Raw genomic sequence first — 23450 nt, 5'->3', positions numbered from 1 at the left:
TGGACTGTTTACTCAAAAGACGGTCGGTGGTTGGTCGAGTGACAGCAAGTATTCACTGTCAATATTCCATTACGCGAAGGGTTTGCTGCCATTCTCAATTGCTTGATCTCCAAATCTTCAAATTCACAATCCTCAGAAATATCGTAGTTTGCGACGAGTCAACATTTCCAGCCATTTTGCTTCTCGAGTACCTTTTGACGGTTCCAGAGAACTACGCATTCGCAAGCTATTCGGCTTCTAGAATAGAAGATCTTTTCAAGAAATTGCCTGTAAGATCTTCATTTCAACTTTCTGTCTATCTCGGGAAGTCGGTCCTTTGCGACAGCGTGTGTTGTTCTCACCTTCCTTTACCTTACAACCTTCCACTTCAAAGGTTTGCGAGAACGAAAACTGCACTTTTCCTCCCAAAGTCCCCAGAGAGACAACAAGCCATTAGAGAGAATATCATTGTCAGGTCAATACCTTGAGTGACGACCAATTTTATTTTTGCAATATATGCAGAAGGATAAGGTGCATCTCCTTCCAACTCCAAAGAGCATGGGCTCATCGCTAACAAATTTCCTTTAAGGAGAACAACTTGTCCAAGGAATCCAAGAGAAAATCAACAAATAGGAAGTGAACGACGGCTTTTGAGCAGCATGGATTCCATTCTCAGGCCGCTGATATGGAGGAAATTTCAGGATGGTAACAGATCAAGAAGTTCTGAAGAATCAAACAACAGCACCATCTTACCTCCAAACCCAGATGCGGATGAAATAGATGGTATTCTTGAACATTACGAAGCACCACCCTCGAAGAACAAGGCGTTAAATCTTGTGGTCATGGATGGTTCGGAATCTGATGACGCCGAAGTAACTTCAAAAACAAAACCAACCACTCAGAAGCGAGCCTTGATTATTACCAGAACCTCGATAAATCATGAGGATATTCAACCTCTCGAAACAAACGCAAAAGTCTTCACTACCAACAACACCCACCGGGCACGTCAGCAACATTGTATCTTTGAAAAGCGCAACAGTGAAGGAGCGCAAATATCACTTGCGAGACCATCATTCATCGATGCTATTGAATCTATCAGCTCGAAATCAACGGTTTCAAAAATCCATCACCCCCGAATGAATCTTCAACATATTTCCGAGACAGATGGACACTATGAAGTTAGGATAGACAAAGGGTTTCAGCAAAAAAGCTTGGAGTCAAAATTGGTATCAAATACTTCCATCTCCCATATAGATGACTTGGAAGAGCCAGAGACAATTGTACGTTTTTTTTTTCTTATGTCGTCTTCTTTTTGCCATGATCTTATCGCATTTCGGCCACAAGGCTGTGTGCTATCTATGTGCTCCAGCTATCTGACTATCATTGAAATCTCTCGGCTAGCCCCGCTGCTTTTAGCTAACATTTGATGCGCGCCCGCCTGCAGAACATCCACTTCCAAAAAGTTTCCAATCTTGCGAACATCGAAATATGTAATGTTAATAACGAGAAGCCGGTATTTCAACACATCAATGATTTTGATGGCCTAGACGATCACAGGTATGCTTACTTTGAAAATTTCATAAGTCACACACTTTTTTATTTTAGCGCATAACTAATCCTTGAAGTCCAATAACTTTGGTTGATGATGCGCCAAAGGAAGGAGATACGGACTCAAGCAAGATTGTGCAGCCGGTCAAGTGGTATGATGACTTTGGCAGACGAATGCACTTCAAATTGAGTATGTGCTAACCAAATATGTAGGGGGTTTGCAAATCGCTACTGGAAAAATACCAGCACCCGAATGTATAATACTTCCTCTGCAGTGCGTCTAGTGTTCGTCCTTTTACTAACGGGGGAAATCTGCAGTTCTCCAACGGCCCAATCTTCCAAAGCATTCAAAGAGACCGGTGCAAAGATGGTATGTTCTGGCACACTGCCAATACAATGCCCTCTAGCTGATATTCAAAAGGCCAGACCTGCTTTACATGGAGGCAAAAGACCTGTGAACAGGCTGGGAAATGCACAAAATACTCCTTCATATTCACACACCCGGCCGATCGAGCCCTTCAATCTTCAATCTGAACGACCAAACAAGAAGCAAAAAACAGAGCAAGCACTTCTAAGCAATGGGACAGGCGGCGGGCTAAATCAGTTTGAGCATGAAGCAAATCAGGGTCAGGGACCTGTGAGCCAGATACCTATACAGAGTCAGTACAATAGCTCGCCTCACCAAGAAAATGTCATTCGCTCAAAAGTGTCTTTTGAACCGTACACCGTAGCTGAATACCAAGCGGTCAATGACTTAGTGAAGCCGCGAAAGGAGAAGCGCAAGAGGCATAAAGTTAACTCTGACCACCATTCAGAAAGCCAGGGTCATAATCACGGAAATGCTGCTTTCAAAGCACAACAGACCACCAACGCTCAGAGACTTACAAACAATTCACATCTGGAGGACATCAGCGACCCTATATCGAATGAAGAAGATGAGCTGCAGGCTCCACACTCTGCCTCGAAATCCGTTCCTCGTGTTGTAATTCCGTCTAGTGGCAATTCACACCTCGCAACCGCACACCAAGCTCCACGTTCGAGAGCAAGCGAGCTCCAGAAATCGTCGTACGTCTCAAATTCGCAACTCGAAAGGCGCATTCCATCCAATTCTGTACAAAAGAGACGTGTATTGGGAGAGATGCAACTAGAGGACGGCAGTGAGGATGAGCTCTCGCAAGGAAACCCACCCGAGGTACCGCATGTAAAGCGGACCAATAAATCACGGCAGAACCCGGAAGTCAATTACAACGATGGTGAGGATGATATCGACATGGAATCGAGCCGTGATAGAAGGGGCGACATGACGAAATGGGGCAGTGATATATCTGACGATCAAAAGTTACAACAACGGGACCGCATGGAATCTTTCAGGGTGGAAAGCCTCTTCTCACCAACTTTTTATTGGCTTCGGCCAGGTAAAATACAGAAGCGGTGCTTGGTTCTGAATAAATCTGGAGTGATTGGACTTGTGAACGATAAGGAGATCATTTCAGATTTCTCTATCAAAGCAAGTACTATCAAATACCTAACGATTGGACGCGAGTCTTGTAAATTGGTCATCCGAAAACCTCAAGGATCTGGTCTCATGAAAGACGCCGATATGCACGTAGAATTTTCCGGAATTTCGGAGATTCGAAATTTCCTCGAGGCGATGAAGCTATTCCTAAAAGATGATGAATTTAAATGGTTGGAAAAGTTTGTAACCCTGATACTCATTGTTGATTTCCCAAGCTAATAAATTATTTAGCTCTGAAATCGATCAATGGTTTCATCGTGCCCGCGAGACCCTCGAAAAGAGGAATGACCAAGCAGCCAACAAACGAAGCAGAGCCGAAAGCCTGCCCGAAGACGTTCAACTTTTGTTGTCAAATCAAGACAGACGAACAGCACAGCGAACCCAATTGCTTGGGCATGACGATCAGCAAGTACAACATTACAATCTCTCAAGAGCAAAGAGGCAAAAAATTCATGAAAAGATGCAGATGCCGCCCTCGCAACAAAATAAGAATGATAGTTCCGATCCAATTGAACCCGCCGAGTTTTACGCATCATCGAGCAAAACCAATGGAACGCGTGCTTCATTACGAAGCGCTGAGAGACCCAAGTCATACAAACCGACCTCTGAGGCAAGAAGTCCCAGCCCAGAACGTTGGTCAGAGGTCAATAGGGACTGGGAAAAGAATTGGGAGAAATCTGTGGTGTATCCTAAGAGCGGTAAGAAGACCGCAACCGTTGATAAGCAAGATATCTACAGGCTTGACAATGGAGAGTTTTTGAACGATAATCTCATTATGTTCTATCTCCTCTGGCTCGAGCAGCAACATCCCGAGCTGGCTACTCGTGTTTATGTCCATAACACGTTTTTTTACGCAAGTTTAACCAAGGCTGCAAAGGGCAAGAAGGGGATCAATTATGAGGCTGTTGAGAGATGGACAGCGAAAGTGGATCTTCTGTCTTATGATTATATTATTGTTCCAGTCAACGAGAATACTCATTGGTATGTGGCGATCATATGCAATGCACCCAGACTTCTCAATATGGAGATCAAGCAGTCGCCTCAACCTATCGAGGATGGTGTGCAATCTGAACAGGATAGAGAAATAGAGTCTCGCAGCGCAAGCAAGCTTACTACACCCTCTAAATCACCACAGTCTACCCCCATGAGATCTGTGAGTGATAAGGATGAGACTGGTGTCGACAATAGCTTTGGAGAGTTGTCATTGGCACATGGTAAGGAAACCGAAACTCCGATCGATCTCGAAACTGCAAAAGAAACCCTACTAAGTAACTACGGATTGCCATCTGCTTCATTGGAAAAGGATCCGGACGATACCGCCGTAGACAAGTCTGCCACAAATGTGATTGATCTAGCACATTCGAGCTCGCCACCGGCAAAGTCAAACTCTGTGGCAAAGGGCAAAAGAATTCCTCCAATTCGCACATATGACCCAAAGCAGCCTAGAATTATCACTTTTGATTCACTCGCTTTGAAACACTCCAATACTTGTAGCAATCTAAAAGATTACATGGTCGCCGAAATTAAAGCGAAGAAAAGCATGTCAATCACACCCCCTAAACCCATTGGTATGGTGGCAAAAACACAGGACAAAGACAGTGCTACAGGAAGATATTTAGGCAAAGGTCTTCCTGTTCAAGGCAATTTTTGTGATTGTGGCGTGTACCTGCTAAGCTACATTGAGGAATTCTTCGAACGCCCTGATAGTTTCATAGAAGATATCATGGAGAACAAGTACGAAGTCGATGGCGATCGGAATGATGCACCTGCATTTCGTACTAAGATCCGCGACATTCTCCTTGAACTTCAGAAGGAGCAAGTTCAAGAAGCATATGCAGCCAAAATGATCAGAACGGCGAAAAAGGCTAAAAAGGGGAAAGATGTTCCATTCATGACTGCTAAGAAGACTGATCTGTCAAAGCCGCAAACAGCGTCTAGCTCTGAGTCAATCGTTGCTCAACAAAACTCCATTGCTAACACCTCTGCTCTCAATGAACGTCATGATTATGAAGATACCTCGACAGAGGCGAAGGATTCTCTAAAATCGTTGCCAAAAGCCAAGGAGGTTATCAATATCAGTGATAGCCAGGACACTCTTCAGGAAAACTCTCAAGAGGGCCCTGAATCAATTTATGCTAAAGTTATCGATAATAAGCCAATTGAAGAGCGTTCTAGATCGAGAGTTCGTGACAGAGAACCTCGCCAAACTGCTCATACTGTGGCCAATACTTCCAAGCCTCCTATACACCTTGAGATTCGCGATTCCCAAGAAGATGAAGAAACCACACAAGAAGGTGCGGGTCAACAGTTTTTAGCCCAATACCCACGAAGGAAGCCCTCTGTAATTGATCTCGAGAAAGACGAGTCTCATAAGGGCGAGGAACCGACTGAGCAAGAAGCTCGAAGTGGTACTAGTTTGATCGGAAATGCTGTTAATGCTGTTGGCAATTTTTGCAATTTGTTCAGCAAATCGACGGGCCAGGCAGCCTTACAAGGCGAAGTTTCAGGACCTTTACCAGCGCACGAATCCCGGGAGGATGACTGTGTGCAAGGTTTAGAAAGCCCATCGCGTTCTGGTATTAATTCACCTCGACAATTGGAAAGTGATATAAAACCGAGACGAAATGGAACAGTATTACGTTCTTCATCGCCAGAGCAGCGTGGCTCAAATTTGGCAAAATGGACAGGGTCAAAATTCAATGGGGACGTTATGGATCTGACTGGCGATGACCCAATGCTTTTGGATGAGACTGATGTTAGTTTCTCAAGGCTTCAACAATTTCCGCCTTCCCCGCCAGTAGCTAGTTCGCGAAAACATGATCGTTCAAAAATCAAAACACCTGACATGACACAATTCGGACGACGAAAGACTAGCTCTGGAACAAAGGAGCCCTCAGAGCGCTTTCAGGATTCTGTCATGGAAGGATTTGTAAACAATAAATCGTTGCTTAGGCGAGATCCTATGGAGGCGAAGATGATTTCTCAGAATAAGCACTGAAATATCATTGATTCCGCTGACACTAATAAAACGTTTCTTTTTTCTGGAGCCAACGGCGTTCAAGATTCTTTTTTTATGGCATACCCAATGAGTCTTTTTTGCATGTTAACTTTCGGCTCATCTCATACTACAATTGCTTAGGGTTGTATTGCTCCATCACTTTCGAATGTGATGGGTAGGCGTTTTCTGATGGCGATGTGAGTCAAGGATAGCATTAAGCTGGTCGGAGTTGGCACGGCGGATACATAGGGAAGGAAAAGAGCATTTTCAAAAGAAAATTAATAGGGATTGGGATAATTGGCTGGAGGGTTGGGTCTTCAGCACAGGATCAGAGGAAGAAAAAAATATCTCTGCAGCTTGCTGGGGCGAAACGAGCGTGGCTAGATAGACATTCGCGGCAAATAATAAAAATTTGCGATGGTAGATAGAAAGAATAAATAATGTATACGGAGTTTGTTTTAGTCTCAAAGCGTGCCATGTAGCTAATTGGGTTGGGAGCTCGCACATGCTGAAATTTCCCACGACAGCGCAGAATATTCCAAAGCCCTAGCAGATACTTCTCTCCTTTTCGAAAGATCAACTTGGGTATGTAAGTAATAGTATTGTGATTATGAAAGATGCTCATTATATCCAGTCCTCCCAACTATCTTATTGACCGACTAACCTAAAGATGTATTGACATACGTCTCTAGCTACCGATACATGCATCGCAAACGCATATGCGAAAACAATATTTACTCCCGCTCCATCATATCGCAAGCAAATAGAAGAAACAAAATAAAATGGAATCAAGTATCCCGAAAATGCAGAAGACGCCACGTATAAATATCTTTCAAACCTCCTCCCTACAGCCCATTTGTGTGTTCGGCTCGAAATTCAGAGTTCATCGCCGCGCTGCAAATCATCAACCCAACCTAGTATCCTCCATGTACAAAGCTTCGATTGAACAAATACCTAATATGCCCTTCTTATCAACAGTAGACCTCGTGCTTGAAATCTAAAATCGGACTTGAAGACCTATTCTCGAGCAGATCATCCATCCACATTACTGCAAATGAGCGCCAAATCTTCTTCCCGCATCACCGCCCTGAAAAAGATCACCAGCAAAAATACCGGGCGCTGGGCTATTTCCCCTGCTCGCTGTATTGCTCCCGGGTGCCATGCTGCCTATCACTCTCGGTCTCGGACTCATGTTATTCATTCTTGGACTTCTTGGAACACTTGTGCCGCGTGTTGTTCTGCGTCCGTTCTGGTATGATTCCAATTGCCTACTGACGCTTTCTAGCATTCGTTCTCGTTCGGCAAGTTCTCTCTTGAGCTCATTGATAGAATCAAGTTGTTGCTGTATGATTCCGTCGTGATTGACCTTTTGGATCTCGACACGGGCGGCAGAGGCCTCGCTTTGAAGGTCCTTGCGTTCGGATTGGAGGGCTTCAAGCTTGTTGCGCATTTCGTGGGTTTGTTGGGAGTGCTCTTGATAGAGAGACGCTGCATAATCCGCTCGTTTTTCTGCACTCGCGTGACTTTTCTTAAGACGTTCGATTTCAGCCTGTGCATCACGAAGTTCGTCTTTCGTTTTCTGAAGTTCAGCTACGGAGGGAACAGCAGAGGTAGCAAGAGAGGTTTGAGCAACGGCAAGCTCAATTTTCAACGATGCGTTTTCTTCACGAAGTTTTGCGGCTGCACTACCTTGTATTTCCAATTTCCTCTCGTACTCGGATAGACGTTTCACGGCTTGGGCGTTTTCGTGCTCGAATCGGGCTCTCTCGTCAAGGGCTCGCTGGAATTTTGGTTGAATTCGTTTGATACTTCCCTCATAATCTTCGCATCGACTACGCAATATTTTCAGTTCTTTGTTGAGCTCCACCAAGTTCCCGTTCGTAGTATTCAAATCAAGCTCTCTACCCTGTCTTGTGGGTGTAAGTCGCTGGCGCTTGAACGCAGTATCTTCGTCTATAACATCGAAATCCTGAAATAGTTAGTATCATGCTATGACATGAAATAAAACAAGAATGTACTTACAGACGGTCGCTTGAAACCGGATTGTATTCTTGGTTCAGTAGGCGAAAACAAAGATTGTGTCAATGAATCCGATCGACAGTTGAAAGCTCCATAGCCAGGCAAGGGAATGTCGATATCTGGCATGGGCACTATTGGCCAGGAAACTTCCATCGGATCCTCAAGAATGTACTCCGCAGCTGCTCTGGCGGACTGTTGTGGCTCAGGATAGACAGTTGTATCTAAACGACCGACAACCTTTCGAGTTTGGGTGATGTATTGGACTAACTTATCTTTACGTTTTGATGATCCTCTAGTGGGAATGCATAATTCGATGTGTTCAACAGAGTTTGTGGTGACGAGCCATAGTAAAGGTACGCGCTTTTCTGGATTTTTGGGGTCGAGAGGCAGAATCTGGTGATATTCATCTCTCACTTCGAAGGTCGGGAACGACGAATCAAATGCCAAGACCACGGAAGCAGGAGCGACAAGGCAATCACGAACATCGATCCACGTAGGAAGTAGAGTGATCTGCATCGAATCCTTTGTAGACTTTTCCGGTGCCCCAGATATATCGGGGCGACTGTAATTATACCCCCTATATCTGAAGAGTGCTTCAAGAATAGGTAGAATCATCTCTCGTGCTAATACCACCACATGAACCTTGGTTGATCGAAGTGAGTCCAGAAACTGTTGGACAAACAAGAACTTAGTGCTGATAGTTACAGCGTATCTAGCTTGGGTACTGTCATCTAGACTCTGAGTCGAAGACTCCTCCACTATCAAATCTTGATGATCACATATCAATTTCAGTTCCTCGATCATCAAATCCATGCTTTCTGAATCTGCTACTGTTGGCGACCCCCCTAAGAAAGATAGAATATCGTTTTTCCTATCCTTGATGGTAGTATCGTATACTTCACGAACTTGGTTCATCATTGGCAGCGGGATAATGAATTCATTTCGTCCCAGTTTGCGCACAGTCAAAACGTTGGGACTCGTGCTTGGAGATTCAATTGAAGCTCTTGGCATGGAAGTTGCCCTATTGCGCGGCTTCGATACATCAGCAATGTTATCCCGCATGGGCAATGGAAGATTGGATGAGGATGTTGGCGGTGCAGTTGCTACTCGTGGAGGCAAGGTCGATGGAGATCTGGACTTTGTTGACCTCGCTCTCCTCTCGCCAACGGCAAGATGAGAAGCAGCTGACATCTTAGTGAGAGACGACGCTATTGCCGGTAAGTCACCACTGCTAGGCCAAGCTAAGTCTGCCGGATCTTGAGAGAATAGCGGTTCTTGAGACTGTAATTGGGCGTTGTGGAGACCTGCTTCAAACTCGATACTCTCTATTACTTGCGCTCCTGCGGAAGGCTCGGAGCCGGAGGGCTGCGTTTCAGGATATTCAATGCGAGCAACGCGGTTAATATTATCACGCTGATCCTCTGGTACAGAGTTCAACTTTGCAAGATCGTGATGGTCAAGCTCCAGACTTGTGGGTGCAAGATTCGAGACTTGGGAATTTTCAACCTGCACGTGGTCTTTAGAGCCTTGTGACTGTGAATTTTCCCCAAAAGGATCTTGCGATAAAGTTCTAGGAACTTGAGTGACGATTTGTGCAGCTTGCCAAGTTTCTACTGAGCTTGAGTTATTGTTTGTGGCTGAGGGAAGTGATTGAGAACGTTGAGAATCGGAAAGCACAATTTCGGGTTGAGATTGACCAGTAGGCAAAGATGAAGCACGGTCTTGACTACTAATGTGCGCTTCCACGCCTTGGGTTTGAGAACTAAAAATGATGTTGTAAGTTTTGATCGCATGAAAGTGTCTTGAAGAATGATGCGAAACACCATTCCATAGAACAAGGAATTATAATCTAACCTTTTGGCAGGTGTATCGCTCACAAGATACGAATCAGGTATCTCCAATGACAATTGTGATTGTAATTGTAATTGGTTCTGAGTCTCAGATGGATCTGTCTCCCGATCTTCTTCTTCTTCTTCTTCCTCTTCCTCTTCTTCTAATGATTGATCAAGTATATTTTGAGAATTAGGAATCGAAGAATGTAACGCTGGAGAGAGATCCGTGACGGGGGGTTGTTGAGATGGTTCCTCACTGGCTGCAGGATCTAAGGGGGGTTGCAGTCTTAGATGCTGATGTGGTGTCAAGGATACCGGTGGGGCGGAAATCTGATCAATTGATGAGGATGAATTGTCAATTAGAAAACTGTCCGGAATTGAAGATTTTAAAGACGACTCGTTTGGATTTACTTTATTACTAGAACCCTTTTGTTGCTCCTTAACGTTATGTTGTGTGATTCCAAGAATACTACGGCTAATACCTTTCCGGGTTCGGTCCGAAGTCTCGGGTCGTACCGATTGAAGGTCTTCACTGTCACTTGCGCTCCTCGGAATGGACGGATGGTATGGAGTAGAACCAGATAGATATCGAGAATTTGGTTCAATATCCTCGTCCCAAATAAACGCCGGAGCTGATCTTCTACGTGGCAATACTTTGGGAGAACCTGGTGAATCTTGGGTTTGCAAAGGAGAGGACGCTTGTAGATGTTCCGGAGAGTTGGAGTAATCTGATAGTTGAGATGACCTGATGACAGTATATTCGTTGGGGTTTATATCTTTATTGAGAGTTATCACAATTGAAAGACCACTACCATTTCCAGGGCCCGAATCTTGATCCTCGTAACTATCCTTGATCTCCTGGATCTTGTTCTTCGTTCCGACTTTCTCTCCAGCGGCTCTATTGGAAATATGTCCCCGTCTCTTCTTTGATACGACGGAAGCTTCAGTATTGCTCGTTTTTCTTCGTTTCGCCGGCCGTATAGGTTCGCTATCTTGTGATTGAGAATTGTGATTTTGTATGGCTGATCGATTTTCCCATTCATAAATTGCAGCTTCGGTAACATTGGCATAGGGTTCCTAAGAGCATATTCACTGGTCAGTTGGGAGCGCTTTGATATGTGTTGGTATAAGTTTCATCAATCGTACCCAGGTCGGTTCGTAAGATTCCCCCGTTTCTGGATTGTCTTTCCAATCTATCAGAAATTTCGTAATTTTGCCAGATTTTCGCTCATCTAATATGCCATTTATTTCATATAAGGGAGGAGTATTCTCTTTCTTCTTTGACCGTTTATGAGGAGGCTTCGATGATCGTACTGGAGATTCTGCGAGGTTCTTACGCTTTAAGCGTCTTTGTCGTGGTATCTTTGGAGTTTCCGATTCACCTGCACGATCAGTGTTTGATAGATCCATTAGTACGCAGAGAAGCTCTTGAAATTTGCAGTTCCATTGTCAAGTAGAAGTGAAAGCATGCAAATTGAGGCTTGTCTCATGCGAAGGATAACAAGAAAAGACAGGAACGAATGACTTTATTTGCTCTGCTGTAGAACATAAGTCATCTTGTGTCTACAATGTGAATCTTGGAAAAGTCAGCCTTGCATGTGGATAATTTGTTACTTGTTATCCATTGGTTGACATGCGTTTGCTCAATTCCCATATGGATCGGCCAATCTAAGCTCCGAGGTATGATAAGAAGGATGGCACGTGGATGGTGCAGCCTCGCGTATTAGTAAGATCTCACGAGCAAGCAAAGGAGGACCCTCTCCTCTCTTCAGCCTCTATCAATTCAACCTCCTTGTAAGGATTTACTACATTCTTTGAACCTAGTTTAAATCCTCAATATCACACAATGGCATGTAAACATATATCTCCTCGAGCAAGATCAATTCCTACGGCACATTTATCTATCTTAAGGATTCCGGACTTTGCTTCCACATTTCCTCTTTACACACAAGAATCAAAGAATAGATAAGATTGACCCATGAGGCACTGAGCCGAATATAATGAAAATGCAGACTTCAATATAAAGTTGGTGAAGGAACTCAAATTTCGATACATCTTATGTCAAGCATTACCATTCCCACGCTTACAGCTATCTGTGTGTGATTACTCCTACGTCAAAGATATCAGGAATATCAGTATCCATGGCTTTAATCACGAGCAATGCGGTCTCTCCTTCTCCTATCTTCATCTTTCATCAAATGAACCTTTCCTCTTCCATAAAAGAAACCTAACACTTTTCTATTTCCGAGTCAATCTCGAATATTGAGACTAGGCAATATAGCAGAAAAGCGCTCTTACAATCTTGAATCTGGGGGGAAACACGTGGGATTGTCCATTCGGAGGTTTCCTCGACTCGACGGCGCTCTTTTGTATTGAGTGATGATTGGACTGTGTGTAGTGAGTGTGAGAATTGCTAGGTCGATTCAAAGCTGTTTCTTTTCGTTTATCTCCTTATACCTGTGAGAGTTCAACGAGTATGATAAGATTGAAGATGAAGAAGTGAAGTAAAATTGAAGTGAAGGTGCTCCGATATTGAAGAATGCTATTTCTGAGAAAGTCTTCAGTACATTTTTGTTCATTCCCCTCATCTATTGCACAGAGATACAGAACCACATGTTTATTGATAAGAAAACATTTACTTCATTATGAGAGAGTATTTGAAGGATTTCTTTGGTGATCCTGCATTTATAGATGTGCAACACAGCTCGCTGAAGGATAATGGGCTGTCGACAGAAGAAATGATATTGCTAGTGAATAAAGCGAAATTTAGTGAAGCGAACTTACCGAAGTGAAGTTCGGCATAATTCCAAAACAGTTACTTCTATATGCTTCAAAAAAGGGAAGAAGAAAGACAAAGATTTTGATTCTTGTTCTCCTCATCAAGTTCAAATTCAAATCCAAAATATGAAGCTTTTCATTTTGGTGCGAGAGGCCATTTTCAAGAGGTATCGTGAGATCTATATTTTGTAGATATGCAACAAAAGTTTTGATATCTGAGAGACGCGATTTGATTGGAAGACTAGTGAGTATAAGAGGAAGCGAGTTTGCAGTGAATTTGAAGTGAAGTTGACTTAGAGTGAAGTGAATTTAGAGTGAAGTCGCTAAAGTGAAACTTTGTACAGAAAAAAATATCAGTTTCATCATTCAGTTGAATGCACGTGTGGGTTCAATGCTCTCTATCTTTGTACCCTGTGGTAGTTCAAGGTGTGAATTATGAGAGAGGGGAAGAGTAGGAGATGGGACGGGATATGATGGGATGGGATGGGATAGTGAATATATGAGATTGGTATCAGATTTGGTTTGGTGGAATAAGATCGAAGATTCTCGGCTGAATATGTAGATGAAGTTGAATAGCTGCCTATGAGACTCTTCAAATGTGAAAGGATGTTGATTAGGGAAGCTTGTACAAGATATTTGAATTAGATGGGTCTAATCAGGTGAAGGCTTCCTAACATTGATGTTGGCAGGCAACTTCCCACCTGGATAATCCAGTAGGAAGGCATGATCACGCTCAGAGTGATGAGCCTCCCTCCTTCCATTTCAGCCATGGTAGTCATGTATCCTCCTCGTTCACAAATCTCTCGAAACATCTCCCATTCTCTGTACTCCTCAACCACCACTGAAATCTCTTTCTCGATTGCAAAACATAATTTCACACTACTATATAAAACTACACCCATCGTTAGATGAATCTGATCACTTCAACGTGATACTCATCACTAGGCAATTTCCGGTCACCCAGATTCCACACTGGTAATACGTACACCCACTAGGTTAAGTACAAAGCCATTATTTCGGGAGTTCAGCTTGACTCAAGGAAATGGGTATTGGAAGTTTTCATAATCCTGAGGAGGAGGGAAACATCGGGGCGCCTTCACAAGCTAGTCAAGAGTCAACTACTCCAATGAACTCGGTCCCTGATCAAAGCAATCAATGGCTCGACAACACGAACTCAGTTGTACTCAAGTCTGCTGGCGATTCTGATGCATTTTTGGAAAGTGTTGGATCCGTAAATAAACTGATTGCTCAATCTTCATTGAATATGGACAAAGTTATGCTCAATAGCTCTAGAGATGAGTCTCAGAATAAAACTTATAATGATGAGATACTACCCTCGTATTGAATCAGGTTTGGATATCTATTACAAGATGGATAAGATGAAAGACATCAGGAAGATCACAAGACTTTGGATTAAAGAGGTCCCTGGTACGCGTCTCTACTCAATTAGATCAGGATTCTAGAAAAAGAAATGTGACTCATGGTGGTTCTTCCTCTCTGAGCATAGCACCGAAAAGTTCAAGCTTGAGACATGGATAGAAGCTAGAATTCAAAGCGTGTTTATAATTCTGGAAAAGGACAGGGATCTAATTAGGTAGCTAAAAGACAAATGGCTGTATGGAAGAGAGACGTGCTCTCATTCAAGAAAATGGTTCTGATTACTTTATTACACTCAAAGTCTCCACAGTCCACAGTAAGTCGATAATGGAATTGTTGGGGATTTGATCTTGGATGCTTTTTGTATATCGAAAACGCTAAAATGTTGGATGGGCTTGTTACTAGTTCACTTGGCTGTTGATAATTCCACGTTATTCGATTCACCTCCACCTCTCTTCTCGTCCCAGTGCACTCAAAAAGATGTATTTTCCTTCAACTTTTGCGTCAGCGTCTCCTTATCGACCACTTACCCCCATGACCAATCGCTCTAGGTGATTGATAATATTAACTCTGACTTGTAACAACCCTAATGTAATTCATTCGAATTCAATAATTAATATTAGATCGAAGTTATCAAATAGTCCGGACTGCAGTTCAACAACCAAGAGATTTGAAACCTTCAACCCCTTTCAGATATTGATACTTTTCTGATAACTTGATAGCTGGAATGGGATGGAAAGAGGGAAAACAGGTCTACTTCGTGGCAATAACAACACTGGCCACGAAGTTTAGTTGTGCTCTTCCCCCGACCAGCTGCTTGAAGTCGTCTGTTTTCCTCAAGACCTCCTCGACGATTTCGATCGCCTCGTTCCAATTATCCTCATCTGACTTGATCCAGCAACCTTCTGTTGTGCCTCCAATAAAGCGCCAAAGCACTGTATCAGGCAGAGCCTACAAGTTCAGTAGTTGTGCACATGGTATCTTTTGGCTAAAGTATTCTTTTCCTTCTCTTTTCCCACCACATTGCATGCAAAAGTCTGCTCTTGGCCTTGCCATTTGCAGCGAATAACTAGCATCTTATTTGGTCAATGTCTTCAGTAGATCTGTATATAACCATGCATCCCTGTGGTCACCTTGATATCTAGCACGTTTTCGATATTATTCGGTTGAGTGAGCCCACGCGCTTAACTGTCCGACGGAGAGAGTCCATGTATGGCGATTGTTATGGGTAGCCCTGCTGCTGTCAGTCTAAGACGCCCAAGTACCATATCGAAACTATGATGTCGAGCTACTGGCCAAGAGCCATCGATGTCTTGGGCTTAGAATCCTGTTTTAGGTGATGAAGACGAGAGAAACTTGCTCAAGTCAATATCAGTATCTATAGAGGCAAGAACGGGGTCTGATCAAACAAAAGCCATGATGGTAATCTCTCATCGGAAAATCCCATGTGCAGTTCTAGATTCTAGGATCCCGCTTTGTCTGAACTATATAGATCGTATTTCATTTACAAAATATCGCAAAGAGCACCTAGGCCCAATTGTAAAGGACAACTATACTCGGAACGAGAATAATGACCGAACACTCTTATGATATATAACACTTCTGTAAAGATCAACGAAGCCTTAAGCGCATTAAGTTTCAGGCATCAAGAGAAATAGCCAATCCAATCACTGGACCATTTTGAAAATCAATAGTGTTCGTTAATTCACCTATTATTATAGATAAACTTGGTTATACCGGACTGAAATTTTCGACCAATCAAATCCGATATATCCATGATTCCGGTATAAAAAATAATGGTCCAAACTTCCTAACCAAAATTTATATCCAATTTCAACTCTAAACCCTAATATTTTCGAAAAAATATTATATAATAATAGTCAATTAAGTTTACTCATTCAAAATACAACTTATTCAGCTAAATCTATTACTAAAATTTATATCAGATTCGTGAAAAAAGTGTCCGGTATATTAGTTTTAATCGGAATTCCGGTATTCATATACAAATTTCAGAAAAATTACTAAAAAAGTCTAGTATATCCAAGATTCCGGTATATCCCAGTCCGGTATAGCCAAGTTTATCTGTAACCTTAGCCGGAAAATGGTATTTCCGATCCGATGGCGGGTTCCAGTAGCGTTGTTGAATCCCTCCATTTCATCATCACCTCTGTTTTCCTCCATCTCTTCATTTCCATCACACGATAATACCATCTTTCTGTCGCCATCCTTTTGTCGCTTTATCTCCATCGCAAAACATTTATTACGAATACACGACCACTATCGTCGTATCATTACTCACATCGCTTTTACTCTCCATCGCAAAACATTTATTACGAATACACGACCACTATCATCGTATCATTACCCTCAAATCGCTTTACCTCTATCATATAACATCTATTACAACTATACAAGCACAACTTCCAGTCAAATTGCTCCTATATTGTGTTGTGTACAAGAGTCTTACAGCCTCTGCTGCTTAGAACAACCCTGGTGGCGGTTACGTCCTTATAGCACCTACTGCTAGAACAACTCTGGCGGCGGTTACGTCCTTGCAGCATCTGCTGTTTAGAACAACCCTGGCGGCGGTTACGTCCTTATAGCACCTACTGTTAGAACAACTCTGGCGGCGGTTACGTCCTTGCAGCATCTGCTGTTTAGAACAACCCTGGCGGCGGTTACGTCCTTACAGCATCTGCTATCTAGAACAACCCTGGCGGCAGTTACGTCCTTACAGCATCTGCTATCTAGAACAACCCTGGCGGCGGTTACGTCCTTACAGCATCTGCTATCTAGAACAACCCTGGCGGCGGTTATGTCCTTACAGCACCTACTGTTTAGAAGAACTTCAACACAATTCATATAGTAGCTTTTCTTGATCACTTCTACGTCTCATTTTATTCGAAGAGTCAAGGCTGCTCTATAGCCTGGGTGGGTGGGAAGCACACAGAGTGTGGGCTAGCATTTTTTCAAATGCAAGTATTCTTTAACTACGTTTTATTGCTAATTATAATCATAGGACTCAATATGTCGATATCGGTTCCGATCGAAAAACTCCAGCTAGAAAAACTTCTTGATGAGAGGGTATTCGTGAAATGGGTTAATGAATCAGGAACAACATTGACACTAGGTTCTTGCTTGCATGACAACAAGCAGACACCTGGTTTCTTTATGACTGTATATCGTGGTATAGAAGGACGGATTCATATTCATTTCAAGCTTCAGGTGTTTATTAAGCTTGCTGGCAAGAAACAACAGATAGATTTATTATTAGTTGTTCCTCCAGATGCCGATTTTGCGAATGCCTCGACACCTTATCCAATATCGAGTATTGATTTATCTCACGACGTTTCTGCTATTCACGAAGCCGGTTTAAGCAATGCACAGCATGTTTTCCTTCTACAATTCAATCTCACCACGAAGGGATTTGTCGTTACAAAGAAGAAAACTACTACAATCAGACCTCACACCACGACTACAAACATGTTGATTCGTAGCCTTGAGTCTCTGTCTAATACTACAATTTTCAGTGTATATATCAGGCCAAGTACGTATGCGAAAGTGCACCTGGAACAACTTCGTATGCATGTTAGTGAAACTGCAACCAATACCTACAAAACTAACTTGAAGGAAATGTATTTTCAACAAGGGGCTATTTTACTAGAATGGGATAAATTCGTATATAAGGAGCAACAACGTCCAATACCACCACCATACGCTCAGCCATCTCCGGCACAGAGTCCTCGGTCACCGTCACCATACGCTCAGCCATGTCCAGAAGTACAAGTTCCTCGGTCACCACCACCATACGCTCAACCATCTCCGGCACAGAGTCCTCGGTCACCGTCACCATACGCTCAGCCATGTCCAGAAGTACAAGTTCCTCGGTCACCGCCACCATACGCTCAGCTATCTCCAGATGCGCAGGTTTCTCAGTCATCACTCGTCATTCTTAAAGAAATGATTGAAGAGACACCGCCTCGATTCCCAGCTAGTCCCAACTCTACATCGGTACATGGCATTTTTTCTGGCTGTGAAGAGTCATCAGATAGCGAAGTGAACTTGGACGATATCGAAAAGCCTATCAGTATAGACTTCGATGTGGATTCGGATGAAGAAGAGCTTGCCAAAGAACAGTTTGCCAACTTGAATCCCCGAGAACCAAATCATCAAGTCGATTATGATTTAGAAACGTCACAGATGCTTAAATCGAAGTTGGAGAACTGGATAGAAACAGTACTACCGATAAACTTCAATATTCACCATCACACACGTTTAAGTACTAAGTTATCAATTCTTGGTAATTGTATTCGTATATCAAATACTAATGTATTTGATGTTACTTTACTTTGGTGTTCTGCATTGTTTTTCTACGATCCATATGACTCTGATTCTGATAATGCTTTTGGATTATGGGGAAGGAGAAATTCATGGCTCATCCGAGATATAGTGGAACAGATTCAATGGACTAATAAAATGTGTAATAGTACTGAATTAAGCTCGGAATTATTAGAGCAGTTCATAAAGCTGGGTCAAGCTGCTCGTACTCTTGCTCTAGACATTTTGTACAATAAAGGCGTTTATTTCAAGCAGAAAAGTGTTTTTATCGCTTATGTATTAGCGGAGTTTAGCAAGCCGAGTAGGAAGCCTGTTTCTCGAAAAAGATTGGAGATTGATGGTAGTGCATCTAAGCGGGTGAAGATGTAATTAGCAATAAGTACTCGAGACAATGTTCTATATCAAGAGAATAAGCACTTGCAGGAAAATAGATCTATGTGAAAAAATGGCTTACCGTAATGGAGGCCCTCTCTATGGCGTTGCTCTTCGGTCAAGTTAGGGTAGTAGTAGTCCAGATACCTATGACGTCGAACACGTTTCTGGTCACCAAACAAGTCAGTAATGCCATCCACGTTATAGCTTGGAGGAATGGTGCGTATGTAACAATGAAGTTCATGATAAACTGAAGGCTCTGCAAGGTAACTCGAACCCTCTGCGAGTGCGATTGAGTCTTCGTCAACAAGTTCTAGTTCTTTCTTTGATATTTTGATGCTGATTGGAGTTATTAGTACCTATCATGTCTTGAATCATTGATGGGACGAGTTAATTGAACGGCCACTTACGCCATGGGAGGCGAGCCCAAGCAGCATCGTGTGCTAGATGGGGAGCTCCAGTGTAAGCATTGGCATCAGTCTCGCTCACCAGTCATTGTGTCTTGTAGTGATAGGCTCCGGCGGTTTTGGCGGGAGCTTTGATAGTATATCCTCGAATGAAGATGGGAACGGGAAAAGAAAATTGGTCTCACGGCATGCCGGGAGAGGACGAACGCAGTCAGTAAATGTCGGCTTTTTCTTTCACCATAGTGCTATGACTCCCAAGTTCGAAGTTAAAGGCAGAATTGAAAGTAGATATATGAGGGGGGACGCTTTGCTTCCAAACAAACGCTTCTCCTCTGGAATGGAAGCTATGTCCTCAAAAAAACTGCTAGTCTGCTACAGGAACATTGGTGATCGCCATCCTCTGAAGCTCCAAGGGTCGACTCTGAATTTTGTGGTAAAAGATTGGAATATTCTTTGGTATCCTTGCAAACGGATACTATATCGGAAGTTGAAGAAATGAATCTGACCGATTTGAACTGCTCCGGAGCTTACTCAACCTCAATTATTCGTGCACGTGAAAATAATCATTGAATTCTAGACCACTAGGTAAGCTCGGAGGACACCTGTTTGTTGCCCCGAGATCAACCCTGGAAGGATTACGAAGGCAATTGTTCGACAAGAGCGCTTAGGGTGTTTATCTTATTTGGGCTACAGGTGAGGGGGGTAATACCATGTCTAGTACCTCGCCTCGAGCTCGCATGAGGATAAAGCAGGGATCTATAGTGCATTTTCTCACCTAATCCGAGGAAACCAACACAGTCTCGTAATCGCAGCCGGTTCTGTGATATCAATGGTGTATAAACCTATTCTGAACGCAGTATGTTGTGAATTCTGAAAAACTGAGAATCAAGAACCAACCTCAAAATGGCCTCATCCCACCAAGAGCTCATTATTCCCCTTTTAATTGATGGAAAAGAAGATGTGGGCAGCGAGTTATTTGACGTTGTGAGTCCAAAAACTGGAAAAGTATGCTGGAGAGCAGTATCCTCGAGCTCTGAAGATGCAACTCGCGCGGTCGAAGCAGCACAGAGATCCTTCCCCTCCTGGTCGAAGACAAAGCCGCAACAGAAGCAAAAGATTCTTTTCAAAGCCGCGGATATTCTGGAGAGTCGGATCACAGAATATGGTGGTATTATGGAGACTGAAATGGGAGGAGATGTGGGTCCGGTACACTTTTGGGTGCTTCCAACTGCAGTGCGATTCCTCAGAGATATCGCCAGTCACATACCGTTGATAACAGGAGGTATACCCACCGTTGAAGACCAAGGGACCAGTGCTATGATTTGGAAAGAGCCCTATGGAGTTATCTTGGGAATATCGCCTTGGTAAGTTTCACATTGACTAAAGACAAGCATCTCAACTAAGTTAATACAGGAACGCTCCATTTGCACTAGGAATGCGAGCAGCAGCCACAGCCATTGCCACGGGAAACACAACAGTGATCAAAGGATCGGAATTAACACCTCGATGTTACTGGGCACTAGGACAAGTTTTCCAAGACGCAGGTCTGCCAGCAGGTGTCTTGAATATCATTTACTGCAAAACTTCCGACGGAGCAACAGTTACCAATACCATAATCAGACATCCAGCAGTGAAGAAAATTAATTTTACGGGAAGCACAGATGTTGGCCGAAAGATCGCTCGTACCTGTGGAGAAAACCTCAAGCCTTGTTTGATGGAGCTCGGAGGTAAGAACAATGCGATTGTATGCGCGGATGCCGACCTGCAGAAAGCGGCCAAGGAGTGCATAGTTGGAGCCGTATTGCATGTAAGGATCGATCCGTCTGAATCTTGACAAGCCTGCTAATATTTGCACTCATCACAGTCCGGGCAAATATGCATGTCAACAGACCGCATTATAATACACGCGGACATTGCCGAACAATTTTTAGAGATCTTAAAGGCTACTATTATCAACCTCGCATCATCAGTATCTGCTCCGCCATATCTTGTTAACGCCGCTGCAAAATCTCGGCTACAGGGGGTAGTCTCAAAAGCCCTATCTGAAGGAGCTTCCAGTTTTGTTGGAGACATTGAGCAACTCCATCCAAGAGAAGGCGACGGAGCTACTCCTGTCATTTTTGCACCCATGATAATTGGAGATATTCAGGATGAGATGGCGTTGTGGCAAGATGAAAATTTCGGACCTGTTGCCGCATACAGAATTGCCAAATCCGATGAAGAAGCTATAGCTATTGCAAACAATACTGAGTTTGGACTAGTTGCAGCTGTGTTTACTAAAGACCTTCGCAAGGGTTTTGCCATTGCAAAGCAGCTGGAGGCCGGGTGAGTTAGATCCGAGAAAACCTGCTTCTAGAAGGTGCACTAACGACCTTCTCTTTTTAGAGCTATTCACATCAATAGCATGAGCGTCCGCGATGAACCTGCATTACCAATGGGTGGGGTGAAGAATAGTGGCTGGGGTAGATTCAACACCATGCTCGGGATGGAGGAGTTCTTGGTCGCGAAATCAGTAACATGGGATGATTGAGCAAGAGGGTAGCAAACTGGAATGGGCGGATATTCGCCAACACTAGTTCGTAAGAAATCGAGAGCTCTATCTTCGACTTCAGATTTTCAATCTTACAATCGATAGTATCAGCTGCACTGTGCCTCTTACGTAGACAAACTGTTGCCCCTTTGCATGCATAATGCACATAGGGTTGTGCCTTATCATATACTATACCTGGATCTGCAGAAGAGTGTTAATTCAAATACATCCTCCGATATTAGGTAGAAGTAGGACGCACTGTCACGTTACGTCACGTCACCGCCCCTCCACCCGCAACTGTAGACTCAAACCAACTGTTTTCAATAGAAAATCGCGAATTGTAATTCATCAGGCTGGAATTCTGGATACCCTCGTTCAAAGTGCAACAATCGGTCAAACAAAGTCCCCACTGTACGTGGAGTGTGGAACTACCAACTGCTATCAGATAACACAAACCTCGCAAGCAACCCCAAAATTCAAAATCTGTGATCTAGAACATGGATGGCGGTATTGTACACTGTACCATTTCGGCTGCTCACTCGTACTGGAACAGCATAGTAAGTGTAGCCCCTGCCAATATGTAAACTTGCCAACCCCCACTACTGAGCGGGAAACGTTAGACGGACCGTGCCATATTCGTGCATAATAGCTAAGAGGGGGCACCTAGCTAGCTTCCTACCCCTGCTTGTTACCAACCATTTCCATGATACGAGGCTACGAATGTTCAAAATTGCAAGACATCGGACGCATTTCTGTATCTATTCAGGACGTAGAATCTATTTGTGTGGCACAGGAATTGGTCAGCAAGTTAGATTTTGCAGCAGTAATGTATTGGTAGTATTGATTGGATTGCGGTGCGTCAAAAGACTCCGAGAAAAATTCACATCGGTGTGAACGTGTCTCCATGTATGTAGAGCTAACATTTCAATCTTACATAAAATGTGTTGGAAATCTTGCAGATATCAATGTATGATGCAGAGATGCCTTCCAACAGTAGCACCGCGCAGTCTGTTATGTGACTGTTTTTAGACTTCAATTTTTTGATATTGTCCGCGAAACATATATCAGACGATTGCCCATAACTACCATTCTATCTAACCAGGAATTTTTCGGGAATACACTTCTCTCGCATCATCTATTTCACAACAATAAGGTGTACCATACATTATCTCGTATTTCAAAGATGCAAATTTCCAAGTAGCAATCGTTTATGGGGCTCGTCGCCTTGAGTTTAGGAGCAGCTCTATCATTTCTTGAAAGTGAGTAGCCAGCAAGTGGCAAAAAATTCGGCTAATCCACCGACCCTATCATACAGAGCGAGCAGACCCCGATGACTTGATCGGTAACAGCTGGAGTCAGATCTCCGAGGTGGAAATTTTGCCATCATCTGGTATCATTGAACCCTCCGACTAGACGGTCTTGCCCTCCATTTTCGGGATTTCATCTCGCTGCTACCAGCGCGACATGCATGATGGAGGCCGTTGTGAGTCATGGAAGCAGATCCAAATCTTGATGGAAGATTTGGTTCCAGGCGAAGAGGTAGACATTTGACTTTTGAGTTCGTCTTACATTGTCATTACCGGTATTTATTTCTGTGATCAGAACTTCAAAGATATGTGACTTTGAGGCTCAGTATCTATCTGTCAATTTTACCGAGATAGGGCTTTATTGTGTGGTAGCTTTGAAGATAGGCTATTACACGATAACCCCTCCGTATTGACCTTTCGGGAGCGATTGAAATGGCAACACGATGATT

The 23450-nt window shown here is 43.3% G+C and overlaps 4 protein-coding genes across 4 annotated transcripts; 3 read left to right on the top strand and 1 right to left on the bottom strand.

Moving 5' to 3' along the window:
• Positions 1-638: 638 nt before the first annotated feature.
• EAE98_000285 (uncharacterized protein) lies at positions 639-6041 on the top strand (the record flags this gene model as incomplete). The annotated part of the gene is made up of 7 exons (XM_038947903.1): positions 639-1259; positions 1490-1536; positions 1605-1679; positions 1741-1782; positions 1846-1897; positions 1949-3222; positions 3275-6041. The coding sequence occupies 7 exons, from the start codon at positions 639-641 to the stop codon at positions 6039-6041; spliced, it is 4878 nt and encodes a 1625-aa protein (XP_038815580.1).
• Positions 6042-7086: 1045 nt separating this feature from the next.
• EAE98_000284 (uncharacterized protein) lies at positions 7087-11302 on the bottom strand (the record flags this gene model as incomplete). Its single annotated transcript, XM_038947902.1, has 4 exons — positions 7087-8010; positions 8064-9822; positions 9915-10969; positions 11039-11302. 4 exons carry the CDS (start codon positions 11300-11302, stop codon positions 7087-7089), a joined length of 4002 nt encoding a protein of 1333 aa, XP_038815579.1.
• Positions 11303-17074: 5772 nt separating this feature from the next.
• Positions 17075-18754, top strand: EAE98_000283 (uncharacterized protein; the record flags this gene model as incomplete). Its single annotated transcript, XM_038947901.1, has 1 exon — positions 17075-18754. One exon carries the CDS (start codon positions 17075-17077, stop codon positions 18752-18754), a length of 1680 nt encoding a protein of 559 aa, XP_038815578.1.
• A 1313-nt stretch (positions 18755-20067) lies between these two features.
• EAE98_000282 (uncharacterized protein) lies at positions 20068-22152 on the top strand (the record flags this gene model as incomplete). Its single annotated transcript, XM_038947900.1, has 4 exons — positions 20068-20528; positions 20578-20971; positions 21029-21489; positions 21550-22152. The coding sequence occupies 4 exons, from the start codon at positions 20068-20070 to the stop codon at positions 21692-21694; spliced, it is 1461 nt and encodes a 486-aa protein (XP_038815577.1). The 3' UTR covers positions 21695-22152.
• Positions 22153-23450: the final 1298 nt, after the last annotated feature.

This window comes from Botrytis deweyae, assembly GCF_014898535.1.
Source record: "Botrytis deweyae strain B1 chromosome Unknown BDEW_001, whole genome shotgun sequence".
NCBI lineage: Eukaryota > Fungi > Ascomycota > Leotiomycetes > Helotiales > Sclerotiniaceae > Botrytis > Botrytis deweyae.
Note: the sequence above shows the minus strand (reverse complement) of the source record. Positions and strands in the feature narration are given on the sequence as shown.